The 17350-nt window shown below is 39.0% G+C and overlaps 1 protein-coding gene across 1 annotated transcript; it reads right to left on the reverse strand.

Moving 5' to 3' along the window:
• Window positions 1-7811: 7811 nt before the first annotated feature.
• Window positions 7812-15537, reverse strand: LOC121373715 (ras-related protein Rab-27A-like). The gene is made up of 3 exons (XM_041500454.1): window positions 14675-15537; window positions 9930-10157; window positions 7812-9015 (listed from the first exon to the last, which is right to left on the reverse strand). Exons 1-3 carry the CDS (start codon window positions 14797-14799, stop codon window positions 8820-8822), a joined length of 549 nt encoding a protein of 182 aa, XP_041356388.1. The 5' UTR covers window positions 14800-15537; the 3' UTR covers window positions 7812-8819.
• Window positions 15538-17350: the final 1813 nt, after the last annotated feature.

Consider the following 17350-nt stretch of genomic DNA (forward strand, 5'->3'; position numbering starts at 1 on the left):
CTGTGTCTTAAAATGAAACCATAATTCTAGTATGACACCTGTCTTTGCTTTATTCGGCTCTATGTTTTAACACCCAGTAGATAAATTTTATAAATTATATAAACTAGGATGGATAAACCCTCATTTTAATATAACAGGCTTCTGTCTTAAAATACAATGATTAATTAATCGATGTCCTCTAATGAACACAAACAGGCTTCGTAAATTCGGCTCTAGGCCAATGATTAATTAATCGATGTCCTTAATCCTATGTAAATTCGGATAATAGCCAATTTAATTAATCGATATCAACTACGATAGCCAATGATAATCGACTCATCCTTGAACACAATAAATGTTTTAACACCCAATAGCCAATGATTAATTAACATCTGTGTCTTAACAGGCTTCGTAAATTCGGCTCTAAATGTTTTAACACCCAATAGCCAATGAAACTAGAGTCTAGGTGAAAAATAATACTTTAGTGCTTTAAATTCGGCTCTAAAAAACCCTAGTGTATGTCCCTTTAAACAGCTGTCTTTAACACAAAGCCAATGATTAATTAATCGATGTCCTCTAATCCTTTAACAAAAACAGGCTTCGTAAATTCGGCTCTAAATGTTTTAACACCCAATAGCCAATGATTAATTAATCGATGTCCTCTAATCCTTGAACACAAACAGGCTTCGTAAATTCGGCTCTAAATGTTTTAACACCCAATAGCCAATGATTAATTAATCGATGTCCTCTAATCCTTTAACACAAACAGGCTTCGTAAATTCGGCTCTAAATGTTTTAACACCCAATAGCCAATGATTAATTAATCGATGTCCTCTAATCCTTTAACACAAACAGGCTTCGTAAATTCGGCTCTAAATGTTTTAACACCCAATAGCCAATGATTAATTAATCGATGTCCTCTAATCCTTGAACACAAACAGGCTTCGTAAATTCGGCTCTAAATGTTTTAACACCCAATAGCCAATGATTAATTAATCGATGTCCTCTAATCCTTGAACACAAACAACACTTAAGTTAAGACTACGTGTCGAAGTTACCACCCGTTTCACAACCAATAGCCGATGATTACCATCCGTTTCACAACCAATAGCTGATGATTACCATCCGTTTCACAACCAATAGCTGATGATTACCATCCGTTTCACAACCAATAGCTGATGATTACCATCCGTTTCACAACCAATAGCTGATGATTAATTAAACCATTATCTTCTAGCGATGATAAAACAAAACAAACTTTTTTCTTGGTCGCGGATAACGGTTTTGTCGGTTCAGATTTATGAAGTTTATGTTGCATGTTTTTTTGTGTGTAGAGTATAAATGGTAGGCGTTAACTGCTGGCTAGAATAAGAAATAAGCCATTGTATTCACCAAGGGAGGGAAGGCGCGACGAAGCCAGTGGTAAAGCGTTCGCTTGATACGCGGTCTGTCTGGGATCGACCCCCATCAGTGGGTCCATCGGGCTATTTCTCGTTCCATCCACAGGTACATCAAAGGCCGTGGTATGTGCTATCCTGTCTGTGGGATAGTGCATATAAAAGATCCCGTGCTGCTAATCGGAAAGAGTAGCTCATGAAGTGGCAACAGGGGGTTTCCTCTCTCAATATATGTGTGGTCCTTAACCATATGTCCGACGCTATATAACCGTAAATAAAATGTGTTGAGTGCGTCGTTAAATAAAATATTTCCTTCCTTTAGACGAACACATTATTATCTATCAACCAGTCGTACTAAGAATGGCTAATAATTGGAAACAGAAAACAATGTTGGTATACATACATATTTTATTTCATAAAATAATGTAAATATTTTTAAAATGCTGTGTACATTTCTATGAATTTAATAGAAATATGTACAGTATATTTATAAAGAGAGTATATTAATTGATAATATAATTATATATTATAACATTTGTATAATTATAAATTAAACATTACATGATAATTCAGTAACACCAAGCCCGATTTCTTGTTGACAGTTCAAACACAATTAATCATCCACGGTGGAAGCAAGAAGACATGGGGGTGGGGGGGTGGGGGGGTGGGGGGGGGGGGGGGGGGGGCGACAGATAGAGGGCGGAAAGCAAAGTCTCTACGGGTTTCGGGGGTATGCTCACCAATAAAATTTTAAAAAATATAAAAAAAAATTAATGCAGTTTCCTGCATTCTACAAGTAAAATTCATCTATGCGTTAAGATTTACTACCAATAATATTTTTTATTCAGAATTATTGGGGGTGGGGTAGGGGGATTCCACCGTGCCTGTTAATGGTCTAAATTTGGTTTGGAAATGGAGATCTTAAATGGACATTACATTTCACACCAACGATTTTGTTTTGATTTCTGTCCAAAATCTGTTTAAACTCAGCCCTTAGTTCAGCCAGCAAACGTTTCGCTAACGTTGGCGAACTATTTGATTGGTTTCCGACGTGTCCATTTGGTTTAATGTGGAGCCCATGAACCAGTCCTACAGACGTTTTTTCTGCTCGGTCTGGTTAAACTCAGCCGGATTTTCGTGATGATACACCAAGGTTGTTGTTTTGGTTTGTTTTTTGTTGTTGGTTGGGGTTTTTTGTTGGGTTTTTTGAAGCGTAGTTCAAGCTTTAAACCTCCCGTGTTAGAACCACTGACACGGAATCAAGACTTAATCGTAGGTAACCCATTTCCATGTGACCACATACCACACTTAGAAATGTGGCTACTTGGTAACAGCAATAACGATAAAGAGACGAATCTATGAAGACTGTTTTAAGTGCAGACTATCCCGTCCCGGAAGACCGGCCTCGGTGGCGTCGTGGTTAGGCCATCGGTCTACAGGCTGGTAGGTACTGGGTTCGGATACCAGTCGAGGCATGGGATTTTTAATCCAGATACCGACTCCAAAAACTGAGTGAGTGTTCCGCAAGGCTCAATGGGTAGGTGTAAAAACACTTGCACCGACCAGTCATCCATTGTGCTATCCTGCCTATGGGAAGCGCAAATAAAAGATCCCTTGCTGCCTGTCGTAAAAGAGTAGCCTATGTGGCGACAGCGGGTTTCTTCTAAAAAAAACAGTGTCAGAATGACTATATGTTTGACGTCCAATAGCCGATGATAAGATAAAAAAATCAATGTGCTCTAGTGGCGTCGTTAAATAAAAAAATTGGCCACTGGCGAAGTCCGGGGTGGGCGTGCCCGAACCTTCGGGATATGGGCACGTAAATTGAGTTCCCTGCCTTCCTTAAAGGGACACGCGCTAGTTACAGCTAGTTGTTAACCATTACGGCGTTATTTTTCGCTATGAAACCCATTTTTTCACAAATAAAATTGCACTTTACTTACATTTTATTATTTAGCTTTTTGGTAATCCTGATGTTTGTAAAACCACGAAATGCATTTTTTGTATTTCTTAAAAAGCCGCGCGCACTCGAGAAAAAAACGTTAAGCAAGCGAGGTCCAATCTATTTTTAGAGGGAATCTTCCTGTGTAAACGTCACAGACGTTGGTATACCACGTGACCGTTATCATTTTGGTTCGGTTTGTTTTCTCGTGCACGGTTCGCGCAATCAACATCCGATTTGTTGTCGTTTGCTTGTTGTTCATTTGTGAGATTTTTCTTCACAGTTCGTGAACATTTTCAGTAACAATAAAGTTCAGACAAGTAAGTGTCTCAATACAAAACGTTACAAACCCTTAAAATCAATAATGTTGCTAAGTATTTATCGATATAAACGTGACCTAAGTGTCTTACAGGTTTGTAGATTAACCAAATTATAATTTATTTTTGCTGGATGGAACTAGGGCGTGCGGCTTTAAGTGTAGGTGTTTAAGCATTGTATATGTATGAAGTACACACGTGTAAGACATGCTTTGTAAAGTCAGCCACCATGTCAAAAGACTGGCTTAATTAAATGGTACAATCATCAACCCAGCTGTAATTGTTAAGACAAATGTTACAAAAGCAGTTATCAATTCTTCATTATTTTTTAAATTAACACCCATTTCCTAAACTGGACTATATTAATTATATATTATATATGCTAGTAACGACACAATAAATGTGGTATGGAGCCTTGAGTTGTTCCAAGCAACCCATTTTATGAGCGTAAGAAATCATATCCATGTATATTGTATCAACGAAATGGATAATCGTTAATGTATAATGCATAACTGGCATATACAATTAAAAAGACATTTAAAGTGGTTAATATATACATATACAGTTATTACCCATATGGTTAAAAATATATTGGTACATATCAAAGTGAGACGACTGACGTCACACTATAACGCCAAGTGCGAGTAACACTCCGTGACGTCATCAATTGGCGCAGTACAACCTTACAGGAACGTCAACCAAACGAGTTGAGTGATATAAATTAAGATCGATTATGGGTAATAAATAGGATATTAAACTCGCTACCATTTCGTATCATGTTTATGTCCCTCGTTAAATAAATTTAACTGAAGCTCGTAACAACTGGAAATTATTTCACTCGGGACATAAACATGATACAAACATGATACAAAATGGAAGCTCGTTTAATATCCTATAAGTATATATATACAGTGAAACCTCTCTAAACCAGACACCTTCTGGAACACGTAAAATGTCCAGTGTTAAGAGGTATCCAGTTTTGACAGGTTAAGTTCTGTACTGATTTTTAAAAAAGGACCGTGAAACGTCTGGTTTTTAGGGAATTCCGGTTTATAAAGGGTCCGGTTTTGAGAGTTTTCACTATATATACATATATCGATAGACATAAATAGATAGGTAGGTAGATAGATAGATAGATAGATAGATAGATAGATAGAGAGGTAGAGACAGTCAGACATACAGACAGACAGAAAGACAAATAAATAGGTAGGTAGGTAGGTAGGTAGGTAGATAGATACATGTAGATAGATAGATAGAGAGGTAGAGACAGTCAGACGGACAGACAGACAGATAGATAGATAGATCGATAGACAGACAGACAGACAGTCAGACAGACAGTCAGACATACAGACAGATAGACAGTACCATGGTTATAGCCTTAGTTTGCCACGTATGTTCCACTTGTATAGTGTTGAGCTGTATTGCGGCCATATTGTTATTCGATATTCTAGTATTGTTATATACACACATACATACAGTCCAAGTGGTCACTGTACACACAGTAATAATAGATTATAACAGGTAACAATCAAATGTAACATTACATGTTTACAATCAAAATATAGTAATATTATGTCAGTTGTTAATATATAATATACACAATTCGAAAAACACAATAGATCACACTAAACAATGGAAGATTAAAAAAATAATAAATATATTTTAGAATTAAATATTTAAGCATTTTAAAAAAAATTAGCACTTGATAACATTTGAAACTTGGTTCTGAGAAATAGAGAAATGAAAACAATATTTAGTAGACATATAATAAATATATACAATGTACAAAGAAATAATGAAAAAAACACCATATAGCTGAAAATTATTGACGAACACTAGACAAATGATTGTTTGATGATAAAAATAGACTACTGATTGTCAGATGATAGATAATTTCACTTAAAATATCCACCTCAAGTAAGCAGCCTCCTGTGTAAAGAATCCACCAGTCACACAAGATGCTGAGAAAGCTATTGTGGAATATGTGGTATTGAAGACTACAAAATTCACTATTAGTAACATGTTTGTATTCATAGTAAGCAGTATATCAAAAGCTGTGGTATGTGCTATCCTGTATAAGGCATGATGCATATAAAAGATCCCTTGCTACTAATGGAAAAAAAAATTCTCGGTTTCCTCTCTAAGACTATATGTCAAATTAACAAATGTTTGACATCCGAGAACAAATGATTAACAAATGTTTGACATCCAAGAACCAATGATTAACAAATGTTTGACATCCGAGAACCAATGATTAACAAATGTTTGACATCCAAGAACCAATGATTAACAAATGTTTGACATCCGAGAACCAATGATTAACAAATGTTTGACATCCGAGAACCAATGATTAACAAATGTTTGACATCCGAGAACCAATGATTAACAAATGTTTGACATCCGAGAACCAATGATTAACAAATGTTTGACATCCGAGAACCAATGATTAACAAATGTTTGACATCCGAGAACCAATGATTAACAAATGTTTGACATCCGAGAACCAATGATTAACAAATGTTTGACATCCGAGAACCAATGATTAACAAATCAATGTGTTCTAGTCTTTTCATAAGAAACAAATACGTAAAGTAACACTGAATGTCAGTAATGTGGAGTTCAGTACCAGTAACACAATTATCTTCCTAACACTATGCATAAATGTTCTGGCTGTAGTCACACTTTCATCTTACTAAAGGAGTGATCCCTTATTTCTTTCAATCAGTACAGAATAAACCTACTTGTAGTTAACTAGCAAACTTCATTTTGAAAGCAGTAATAATGTTGGATTTCTTCAAGACATTGTTGAGTTAAATCTATAGCATTAAACACAAAGCAGTTTTAGTAATTTCTGATCATTCTGACATCTCCTGTTTTGATCTGCACTGCCTGATGCCACACTTTGCAAGGATCTTTTTGCGATCAGTTCCAGTCAACTATACACACACTATGCTAAATATTGCGTACAAGGATGAATTGCATTAATACAACAGCAATGGGCATATGTCGTCTTTATCACTTAACATAGAAGTGGCTATATAAACAGAAGCCATGTGTTTAATTTTGGCTAATGAAGGCTGGCTATCTGTACAGCAGTCAAATTTTGGGAATAAACCCGGTGTAAGGCCACCCCACCCCATTTGAATTGTCCTGTGTTAAAGGGACATTCCTGAGTTTGCTGCACTTTTTAAGATGTTATCAACTAACAGAGTTTGACCCTCGAGGACTCAAGTCCAATATTTTGAACTTGTGGAGGCCCTACCCACTGCATCGATTCGCATGGCATTTGATCTTAATTATTAGGTCAACAGGATTGCCACAAAAACTGAAAACTGAAGACTTGTGTCAAAGTTAACAACTACTGCAGATCCCGAAATTAATGCGTCCCTAAATTAATGCGAGTGACGCTGCATGGCAGACTAAAATGCGATATGAAATTAATGCGAGTGACGGTGTGCAGACTAAAATGTGACATGAAATTAATGCGAGTGGCCGCCTTTTGAAATATTACTTTCCTAACAACACACATCTGTGTACTTTTCTGTTAAATCAGAGTTACAGTCGTCTTCAATGAGATCAGCTCATTAACATTTCTGTGTACACATCAATTAACCTGTTTAGTGCCTATAAAGTGTTTGAGTGAGATAACTCATGGTCTGCTGGACTATTGAACAATTTGTCTGTCCGGCCTACAATTAATTGTTATCCAGTTGTCTTTTATAAATATAATTTTAATCTGTGTTGGTTTTGTTTTAATAACGTCGGACGCGTATACAAAACATAGAAATAAATAAAAAGTTTGTTTTATTTAACGACGCCACTAGAGCACATTGATTTTTAATCTTATCATCGGCTATTGGACGTCAAACATATGGTCATTCTGACACTGTTTTTAGAGGAAACCCGCTGTCGCCACATAGGCTACTCTTCTTTACGACAGGCAGCAAGGGATCTTTTATTTGCGCTTCCCACAGGCAGGATAGCACAAACCATGGCCTTTGTTGAACCAGTTATGGATCACTGGTCGGTGCAAGTGGTTTACACCTACCCATTGAGCCTTGCGGAGCACTCACTCAGGGTTTGGAGTCGGTATCTGGATTAAAAATCCCATGCCTCGACTGGGATCCGAACCCAGTACCTACCAGCCTGTAGACCGATGGCCTGCCACGATGCCACCGAGGACGGTCTAGAAATAAATATGTAATATTATTTATGCAAATAACACAAGCTACAATGTTTCGCATTAATATTATGATGGCATTAACTTCAGGACCTACAGTCTTTCACATTCAATAGCTCAGAGATGCCAGTCCTAGTTGGAGTGTCATAGGAATCCAGGCCTTCAAAAATAGGCACCCCCCACCCCCTCCCCAAAATAGGAATGTTATCAGTAATGGCTCTGGAGCACGTTTTTTTTAACATTTTAGTGAAGTCAAGTTCAAGGCCGTTCCCAAGCGGCAAACATCGGGGCTGCTCGGAAAACTGATTGCTAGACTGGTTTATTCTATATTGCCCACGCTTGCTATGCTCGCTATTCAGAATCCATAAGTTTAAAGAACAAGGCAGGAAACCAATCTATGATTGTTGACAGTGAAGAGGGGAAAAGTTCCATTTCTCCGGTGTTAACAACATTTCTGCCTTCCAAAATACGATCTGACACCAAATAAGCGAAATTATGATTTTCTTTCTAAAAATCAGAATTTTGAACAAGACAATCATAATAGCGTAATCTATGCTTTAAATTCATAATGATTCTGCAAATTCATATTAGTTGGCATCTCTGATAGCTGATGATTAAACAAATCAATTAGCTACTGATGATAATGATAAAACAGCAGAAACGTTTTCAGTTCTAAGAGGTTGGGTTGGGTCAATGAGTGAAGTTGTGTGGAAGAGGGGGGGGGGGCAGGAATGGTGGCAGTGCCCCTTTAGAAAATCCTCCCTATTTCTCCAGAATGCCCTAAAACTGTTTCCATCCTTGTTTTTTGATGAAAAGCTCACAGTAAACCCCTCCTTTCGAAGACCGTGCAAAGTTTTCTAAACTCTTGTTCCAGTTTCGTTTTTCATCCCAATTCTGACACCAAACTTAAACTCTCAAATAAAAACATCCATTGCCTCGTGGCAGTGTTAATGAAGTTGCTATCACAATCACAATAGAGTAATAAATAAACAACGGTATATTTATCAGCATGCACAACCCCCTTCATTTTTCGTCTCCCCCATCTCCGCCTTGCTTAGCCGGCCGTTCCGAACACCTCCCCACGGCATATGCGATTTATCGACACATTTCTCCATTCGCGTCATGACCAGGTCCAACAAACACTCAACAGCTTTTGACACATTCTGACCAGTTGCAGCACTCGTTTCAAAGTACGGCAATCTGGAAACAAAAACAAACAAAATGTTGTAAGAATTAGAAAGAGAAATTTTCTAAACATTTTTACAGGAACATTCTTTTACAAGGATAAAAATTCTGCAATGTAAATAAATATTTGTCATATTACATAAAAGATCAAACAGTCAGCACACAGTTTATGAGCAAAACATTTGATTAATCATCAGCTGCTGGATGTCAAACCTGTCGTAAATCTCACTCAGAGGAAACATATTTTCCTATTAAAAGCAAGGTATCTTTTATAAGCCCTCACAGATAACAATATTGTTCTATTAATAATGCACAAATAAATTATATTTAACAGAAATTTTAATAGATACACACACATCACATACTTTCTTTCCTCCCTCTATCTGTGTGTGTGTGTGTGTGTGTGTGTGTCTCTCTCTCTCTCTCTCTCTCTCTCTCTCTCTCTCTCTCTCTCTCTCTCTCTCTCTCTCTCTCTCTCTCTCTCTGTCTGTCTCTCACTTTCTCCATCTCTCTCTCACTTTCTCTGTCTCTGTCTCTCCCTCCATCGCTCTCCCCATCCCTTTTCCCATCCCCTCATTCCCTCTCCCTCCCCATCCTTTCCCTCTCCTCCATCTTTCCCTCCCTCCCTCTCTTGCTTCCCTCTTCCTTGCTTAGACTTGTAGATAAAAGATATAAAAAAATCCACATGTTGTATTCTCTATAAGTGATCCGTATTTTTCTGAGATTTCACTCACTCTTTATCTCTCTCCTCTTCTTTTCCTTCTCTCTCCCCTCTTCCTACCTCCCCTCCCCTCCCCCTCTCTCTCCCCTCCATCCTCCTCTCTCTACCCTCCTCCTCTCTCCCTCCCTCTCTCCCCCCTCTCTCTCCGTCCCTCTCTCTCCCTTTTTCTCTCCCTCCCCTCCCTAATGTCGTATTCTCTACAACTGACCCGTATTTCTCTGAGATTTCCCTCGCCCTTTCATCAGACACCCTTCTCTGCTCCTCCAGGTCTGCCTTGTTGCCACACAACACTATGTCGGGGTTCTCGCAGTACGAGTGAGTCTGTAGCTGCGTCAGCCAGTTCCGTATGTTCAGAAACGACTGCTCATTGGTCAGGTCAAACAACAATAGGAAGCCCATAGCATCACGGAAAAATGCTGTCGTGAGACTGCGAAATCTGAAAGTGATCAACAGTAGCAGTTAAGAAACTCCATTAAGACATTAGATTGTAACAAGAATTCCACAGAATTAAATGCTTTACCGACCAAAAACGCTAAACTTTAATGTTAAACTTTAACACAAAAGTTGACACCATCACCACCGTCGGTAAACTAATACCTGCATGTCACCTTTTTATTTCGTAAAGCAAGAAACTTATCAAAGCATGAATGTTATAGTGTTGATTTAACAAATGTCACTTTTAAAGCTATAATCAAATTTCATACAAATCCTTGATACTCCATGTGTAACAGGGTTTCAAGAATGAGTTACATGTTTTACATGTTTCCAACTACCGTAAATCCTTGAATAGCGGGAAGGAAATGTTTTATTTAATGACACACTCAACACATTTTATTTACAGTTATATGGCATCAGACATATGGTTAAGGACCACACAGATATTGAGGGAGGAAACCCACTGTTGACACTTCATGGCCTAATCTTTTCGTTTAGCAACAAGGGATCTTTTATATACACCATACCACAGACAGGATAGGACATACCACGGCCTTTGATATACCAGTCATGGTGCACTGGCTAGAATAATGTTACAAGAGACTAAAAAAAAAAAAAAGTCTGTGAAGTTGAAACAGTGAAATATTGTTAAAAATAGACCAAAACTCGACTCCATTACCGTTACTTCTCAAACACATGTGCATTTTTAAAAATCTAAAAAAATGCATTTTGTGGTATTAGAAACACCAGGATGACCAGAAAAACTTCAGTTATACGGAAATGGATAATCTAAACAATAAAATATAAGTAATGTTTGATTTCAGTGATCATAAACGGCTCTAATAGTGAACAAAATATGCCTTTAGTGTGTTTAAAATCTTTAACGATACGAGTACACTCACAAAAGGATCAAAACAAAATGTCTGTTGTGTGAGATTTATGAAACATATTCAGGGCTTCTACATTATGGTAGCCCCACTCCCATCGCTAGTGATATTCAGTGTTGGGCTACTAAATAACTACTATAACTAGCCCGACGGCTAGTGGGAAAAAACCCTTGTCAAATGCTGCATCTAAGGATTTTAAAACTCTATCTCCCTCTTTAGGTGATGTAACTGATTATTACTATTAATTAAAATGTGTTTATTTCAAGTAGGGCTAGTGATTTTTTAACCATGGGTAGTACATTTTTAAAATCACTGATCCCATGTCTTGTGAATTTTTATAAAATTCTAGAAGCCCTGCGTACAGGTATGTGCAGCCACCGTTTGGTTAATGAAAATTGACAATATGTTACATAGAGTACCCTCTAGCCGTGACCTCACATATAAACAGAACAGGGTAAGAGGACACTTGTCAAGGGTGGATCCAAGGAAGAGGGGACCAAGTGAGCTGTCTCCTCTAAATAAATTTGAAGTGCACCCCACACACCCTTTTTAACAATTTATTTCGTTCCACAAATGCCAAACATTTATTGAGGTGAACTTTCCAGGGGTTGGTCCATATGCTCTTTTGCCCCTCCCTAAATCATTTCCTGGGTCCACCCTTGTTCATAGTATGTAGTTAGGTGGTCTCACTACAAAGCTAAACATGCAACAAGAAACACATTCAACACATTTGTTAAACAAATGAAAGTATAAAAAGTAAAGTTTGTTTTGTTTAACGACACCACAAGAGCACATTCATTTATCAATCATCGGCTATTGGATGTCAAACATTTGATAAGTTTGACATATAGTCTTAGAGAGGAAACCTGCTACATTTTTTCATTGGTAGCAAGGGATCTTTTATATGCACCATCCCACAGACAGGATAGCACATACCACAGACTTTGATATACCAGTTGTGGTGCACTGGCTGTAACACAAATCAAGCACTATCAACAGACAGAGGTACAGACAGTGCCGGATTACGCAGAGGCTAAAAAAATGTTTGAACCAGTCTCCACAATCGGTGACACCCCTGAATTGCAGGTAGTCTGAGGTGGAACCAGTCTCCACGATCGGTGACACCCCTGAATTGCAGGTAGTCTGAGGTTGAACCAGTCTCCACGATCGGTGACACCCCTGAATTGCAGGTAGTCTGAGATTGAACCAGTCTCCACAATCGGTGACACCCCTGAATTGCAGGTAGTCTGAGGTTGAACCAGTCTCCACAATCGGTGACACCCCTGAATTGCAGGTAGTCGGAGGTTGAATAAAGAATATCTTGAGACTCGCCCAGGTAAAAAGGTTATGCTTATTAGGATCATGCATAATGTACAGACATCTATAGTCCGTCCCACAGGGAACATCTTTTTCTTATACTATGGAATTTACTACAAGTTATTTATTTCTGAGCCGAATGAATTGTAAACTGCACACAAAAATAGTTGGGGTTTTTGTGTTATTTCCAAAACACTTTTATTTTTATTCTTACATCAAACCAAACTGAAATTATTTACAAAAAAAAACATTTTAATAGAATGATGGGACGGACTATACTTCAGGGGTTTTTTATAGAAAAATTGCTTTAATATAATTTTATTACCCAGTTAATGGAGTCTGGTAAAAATCTGTACAGAAAAGAAATAGTTGTTCGATGTCACCATAGCACATTTTAAATTATCGCTATTTGGAAAGGAAAGGAATGTTCGTTTAACGACACCTCAGCACATTTTAAACTATGGCTGTTTGGAAAGGAAAGGAACGTTTGTTATTGACACCTCAGCACATTTAAACTATCGCTATTTGGAAAGGAAAAGGAATGTTTGTTTAATGACACCTCAGCACATTTTAAACGCAATCAATTTAAATCATTTTCAAATACATGAATAAACTTCTGCTGTTCCTTAAGTTAATAACTTTTAACTTCAGAACATTAAATGTTTACCATGTAACCTACTGCAATTCATGCATTTATGAAAATTCCCCCTGCAAAAAACATGCCGAGGAAAACAGACAGAATATACATGTACATGTATAGTCCACAGAAAAACAAATGTGCCGTGGAGAATTAAACACTCCACCACAATCTCCCCGGCATTACCGTGGGCAATTACAGGGGCTGCTATTGGCAATTACAGGGGATGTTATCGGCAATTACAAGGGATGTTATCGGCAATTACAGGGGCTGCTATTGGCAATTACAGGGGATGTTATTGGCAATTACAGGGGATGTTATTGGCAATTACAGGGGATGCTATTGGCAATTACAGGGGATGTTATCGGCAATTACAGGGGATGCTATTGGCAATTACAGGGGATGCTATTGGCAATTACGGGGGCTGCTACCGGCAATTGCGGGGGCTGCTATCGGCAATTACCGGGGCTGCTGTCGGCAATTGCAGGAGCTGCTGTTGGCAATTACAGGAGCTGCTGTCGGCAATTGCAGGAGCTGCTGTTGGCAATTACAGGGGCTGCTATTGGTAATTGCAGTGGCTGCTATCGGCAATTGTGGGGACTGCTGTCAGCAATTGCGGGGGCTGTTATCGGCAATTGCGGGGACTGCTGTCAGTAATTGCGGGGGCTGCTACAGGTGATTAGTATGAATTAAAACTAGCATAACTGACACACAAACGGCATGGCTGTTCAAGTTAAATATTGTGCCCTTTATACATGTACATGTATGTCTATGGGATTTGATTTACTGTTATATAGAGAATATTATAAGAGCTTGTGTGTTGTACTGATTTTAAAAAACAAGTGTCAGGAATTTTGTATTGCCCGAGCGAGAGCGAGGGTAATACATGTGACACAATTTCGCAAAATCAGTGCAAGTGTAATAATTTCTTTATTATCCATATTATTGTTATTTTGTTTTATGAATAACAAGGACAGTCTCAGAATGATTCAACCACAACTAGAAGACGACGAAATGACATCATATTTCACATGCACTGACTGACCTAGGACTAGGTGATATAACATCGTGATATTACATCATCACCCTTGTTGTTACATGTGTAGGGTCTCCACGAGTTCCGAGTACTCGGAGATCAAACTCGACTCAGACTCTAGTACCCGACACTTATACTAGATGATAATGGGACTGAGGAATAAAGTAAAATAGCATTATGCATCTTAATTCCAGCACTGAACATGGATGCCAAATCATGCCATTGTATTGCACTTAGAAACCGGCTGATATGTTCAGTGTTGTAACTGACAGACGGCCAGTTTAAAAAAGAGAAATTAGTGCATTGTCATATAATTATTGTGTAACGTATATCATTGATTATCTACTGCTGGAATTATTGTCCTCATTGCCCATTGTATTGTAGCTGATCCTTATATTCCACCTTGTACGGGTACACGAGGCCTGTGAACGGACTCGAGTCTTGCTGGACTTGACCCATGCCCGAGTACTCAAGTACTCGTGGAGACCCTATACACGTGTGCCTCTATAGTATGTCACACAGTGCGACTCTCTCTAGTTTACACTATCTATACTATGGTGGTCAGTAAGTGGGGTTCGATCCCACTGAATTTCAGGTTTTTTCTCTGGGATAGGTGTAAACCGAGGATGCATGCAAAATACCTCTCCTGTCCCGACGTATCCCAAAACTGTAGCAGAATTCTCTCCCCATGCCCTACAACACCAGAGTGGATGGGCATTCTGCGCACCTTGAAAAGAAAGATAACTCCGATATCATTTACAGTCATATTAGAGTTAAGTCCCTTGATTAGCCTAACAGCTTTTGGTTCAGCCCTTTTTCTGCTTCCGTTTCTGCCACATTCCTAGAAACGTTTGGGGAGGAAAAAGGTATTATCACATTCAACAAAACATTTTAATGAGTCGCACGCAGAAAATAAAATAAATGAAACCAAACATTGCTTATTTATCTTTTGGAAAGGGATTCAACTTAGCTGGAATTGCAAAGGTAACTCCGCCTACTGATCCACCATGTTAACTACTTACTACTACAGCCTCGGTGGTGTCATGGTTAAGTCATCAGGCATAAGGCTGGTAGGTACAGGGTTCAAAGCCCAGTACCGGCTCCCACCCAGAGCGAGGTTTAATAACTCAATGGGTAGGTGTAAGACCACTACACCCTCTTCTCTCTCACTAACCACTAACAACTAACAACTAACCCACTGGCAGGTAGTGTTCACAACCTGGTACCAGCTCCTACTCAGAGTGAGGTTTAATGACTCCATGTGTAGGTATAGGACCACTACACCATCTTCTCTCTCACTAACCACTAACAACTAACCCACTGCAGTCCTATTGCTGAGGTGTGTGTCCAGGACAGCGTGCTTTAACCTTAATTGGATATAAGCATGAAAATAAGTTGAAATGAATTAAATGAAACTACTTTCAAAACAACCTTTTACATTGCTACATTCTGCACTCAATGTAACAAGTAACATAACCTGTTTCAAACACTACTTTCTAAACAGCTTACTACAAGTAACAAGTAACATAACCAGAATGTTATTCCATCTTTCCCTGGTCCTATATACCATATTTATAACTAATTAAAATAAAGTTTGTTTTGTTTAATGACACCACTGTACAGAGCACAATGATTAATTAATTAATCATCGGCTATTGGATGTCAAACATTTGGTAATTCTGACTTGTAATCATCAGAGGAAACCCGCTTCACTTTTCCTAATACAGCAAGAAATATTTTATATGTACTTTCCCACAGACAGGAAAACACATACAAAGCCTTTGTCCAGTTGTATTGCACTGGTTGGAACAAGAAAAACCAAATCATCTGAATGGATAACTAAATAAAATGTGTTGAGTGCATTGTTAAATAAACATTCCTTCCTTCCCAACAAGAGACTCATGACTGCTATATCAAAGGCCAGTGTATATTGCTGTCTTCGTTATTGGAAAGTACATAGATAAAACAGAACATTGCTGCTGTCCAGGAGTAGCCTGTGTGGCAGCAACAGGATTCATCTCTGTCTTTCTCACTCTCTGTCTTCTCTTTCTCACTCACTCACTCATAAAACACACACTGCTGCTGTCCAGGAGTAGCCTGTGTGGCAGCAACAGGATTCATCTCTGTCTTTCTCACTCTCTGTCTTTCTCTTTCTCACTCACTCACTCACTCATAAAACACACACTGCTGCTGTCCAGGAGTAGCCTGTGTGGCAGCAACAGGATTCATCTCTGTCTTTCTCACTCTCTGTCTTTCTCTTTCTCACTCACTCACTCACTCATAAAACACACACTGCTGCTGTCCAGGAGTAGCCTGTGTGGCAGCAACAGGATTCATCTCTGTCTTTCTCACTCTCTGTCTTCTCTTTCTCACTCACTCACTCATAAAACACACACTGCTGCTGTCCAGGAGTAGCCTGTGTGGCAGCAACAGGATTCATCTCTGTCTTTCTCACTCTGTCTTTCTCTTTCTCACTCACTCACTCATAAAACACACACTGCTGCTGTCCAGGAGTAGCCTGTGTGGCAGCAACAGGATTCATCTCTGTCTTTCTCACTCTGTCTTTCTCTTTCTCACTCACTCACTCATAAAACACACACTGCTGCTGTCCAGGAGTAGCCTGTGTGGCAGCAACAGGATTCATCTCTGTCTTTCTCACTCTCTGTCTTTCTCTTTCTCACTCACTCACTCATAAAACACACACTGCTGCTGTCCAGGAGTAGCCTGTGTGGCAGCAACAGGATTCATCTCTTGTCTTTCTCACTCTCTGTCTTCTCTTTCTCAATCACTCACTCATAAAACACACACTGCTGCTGTCCAGGAGTAGCCTGTGTGGCAGCAACAGGATTCATCTCTGTCTTTCTCACTCTGTTCTTTCTCTTTCTCACTCACTCACTCATAAAACACACACTGCTGCTGTCCAGGAGTAGCCTGTGTGGCAGCAACAGGATTCATCTCTGTCTTTCTCACTCTCTGTCTTCTCTTTCTCACTCACTCACTCACTCATAAAACACACACTGCTGCTGTCCAAGAGTAGCCTGTGTGGCAGCAACAGGATTCATCTCTGTCTTTCTCACTCTGTCTTTCTCTTTCTCACTCACTCACTCATAAAAAACACCACACTGCTGCTGTCCAGGAGTAGCCTGTGTGGCAGCAACAGGATTCATCTCTGTCTTTCTCACTCTCTGTCTTCTCTTTCTCACTCACTCACTCACTCATAAAACACACACTGCTGCTGTCCAAGAGTAGCCTGTGTGGCAGCAACAGGATTCATCTCTGTCTTTCTCACTCTGTCTTTCTCTTTCTCACTCACTCAC

This window comes from Gigantopelta aegis, chromosome 5 (assembly GCF_016097555.1).
Source record: "Gigantopelta aegis isolate Gae_Host chromosome 5, Gae_host_genome, whole genome shotgun sequence".
In the NCBI taxonomy this organism is placed as follows: Eukaryota; Metazoa; Mollusca; class Gastropoda; order Neomphalida; family Peltospiridae; genus Gigantopelta; species Gigantopelta aegis.

Coding starts and splice junctions, on each gene's coding strand:
- LOC121373715 (XM_041500454.1), bottom strand. CDS start 14,799: ATGACTGTAAATGATATCGGAGTTATCTTTCTTTTCAAGGTGCGCAGA. Junction 10,158..14,674: donor GATACGTCGGGACAGGAGAG/GTATTTTGCATG, acceptor GATCACTTTCAG/ATTTCGCAGTCTCACGACAG. Junction 9,016..9,929: donor GAAATCTCAGAGAAATACGG/GTCAGTTGTAGA, acceptor TTTTGTTTCCAG/ATTGCCGTACTTTGAAACGA.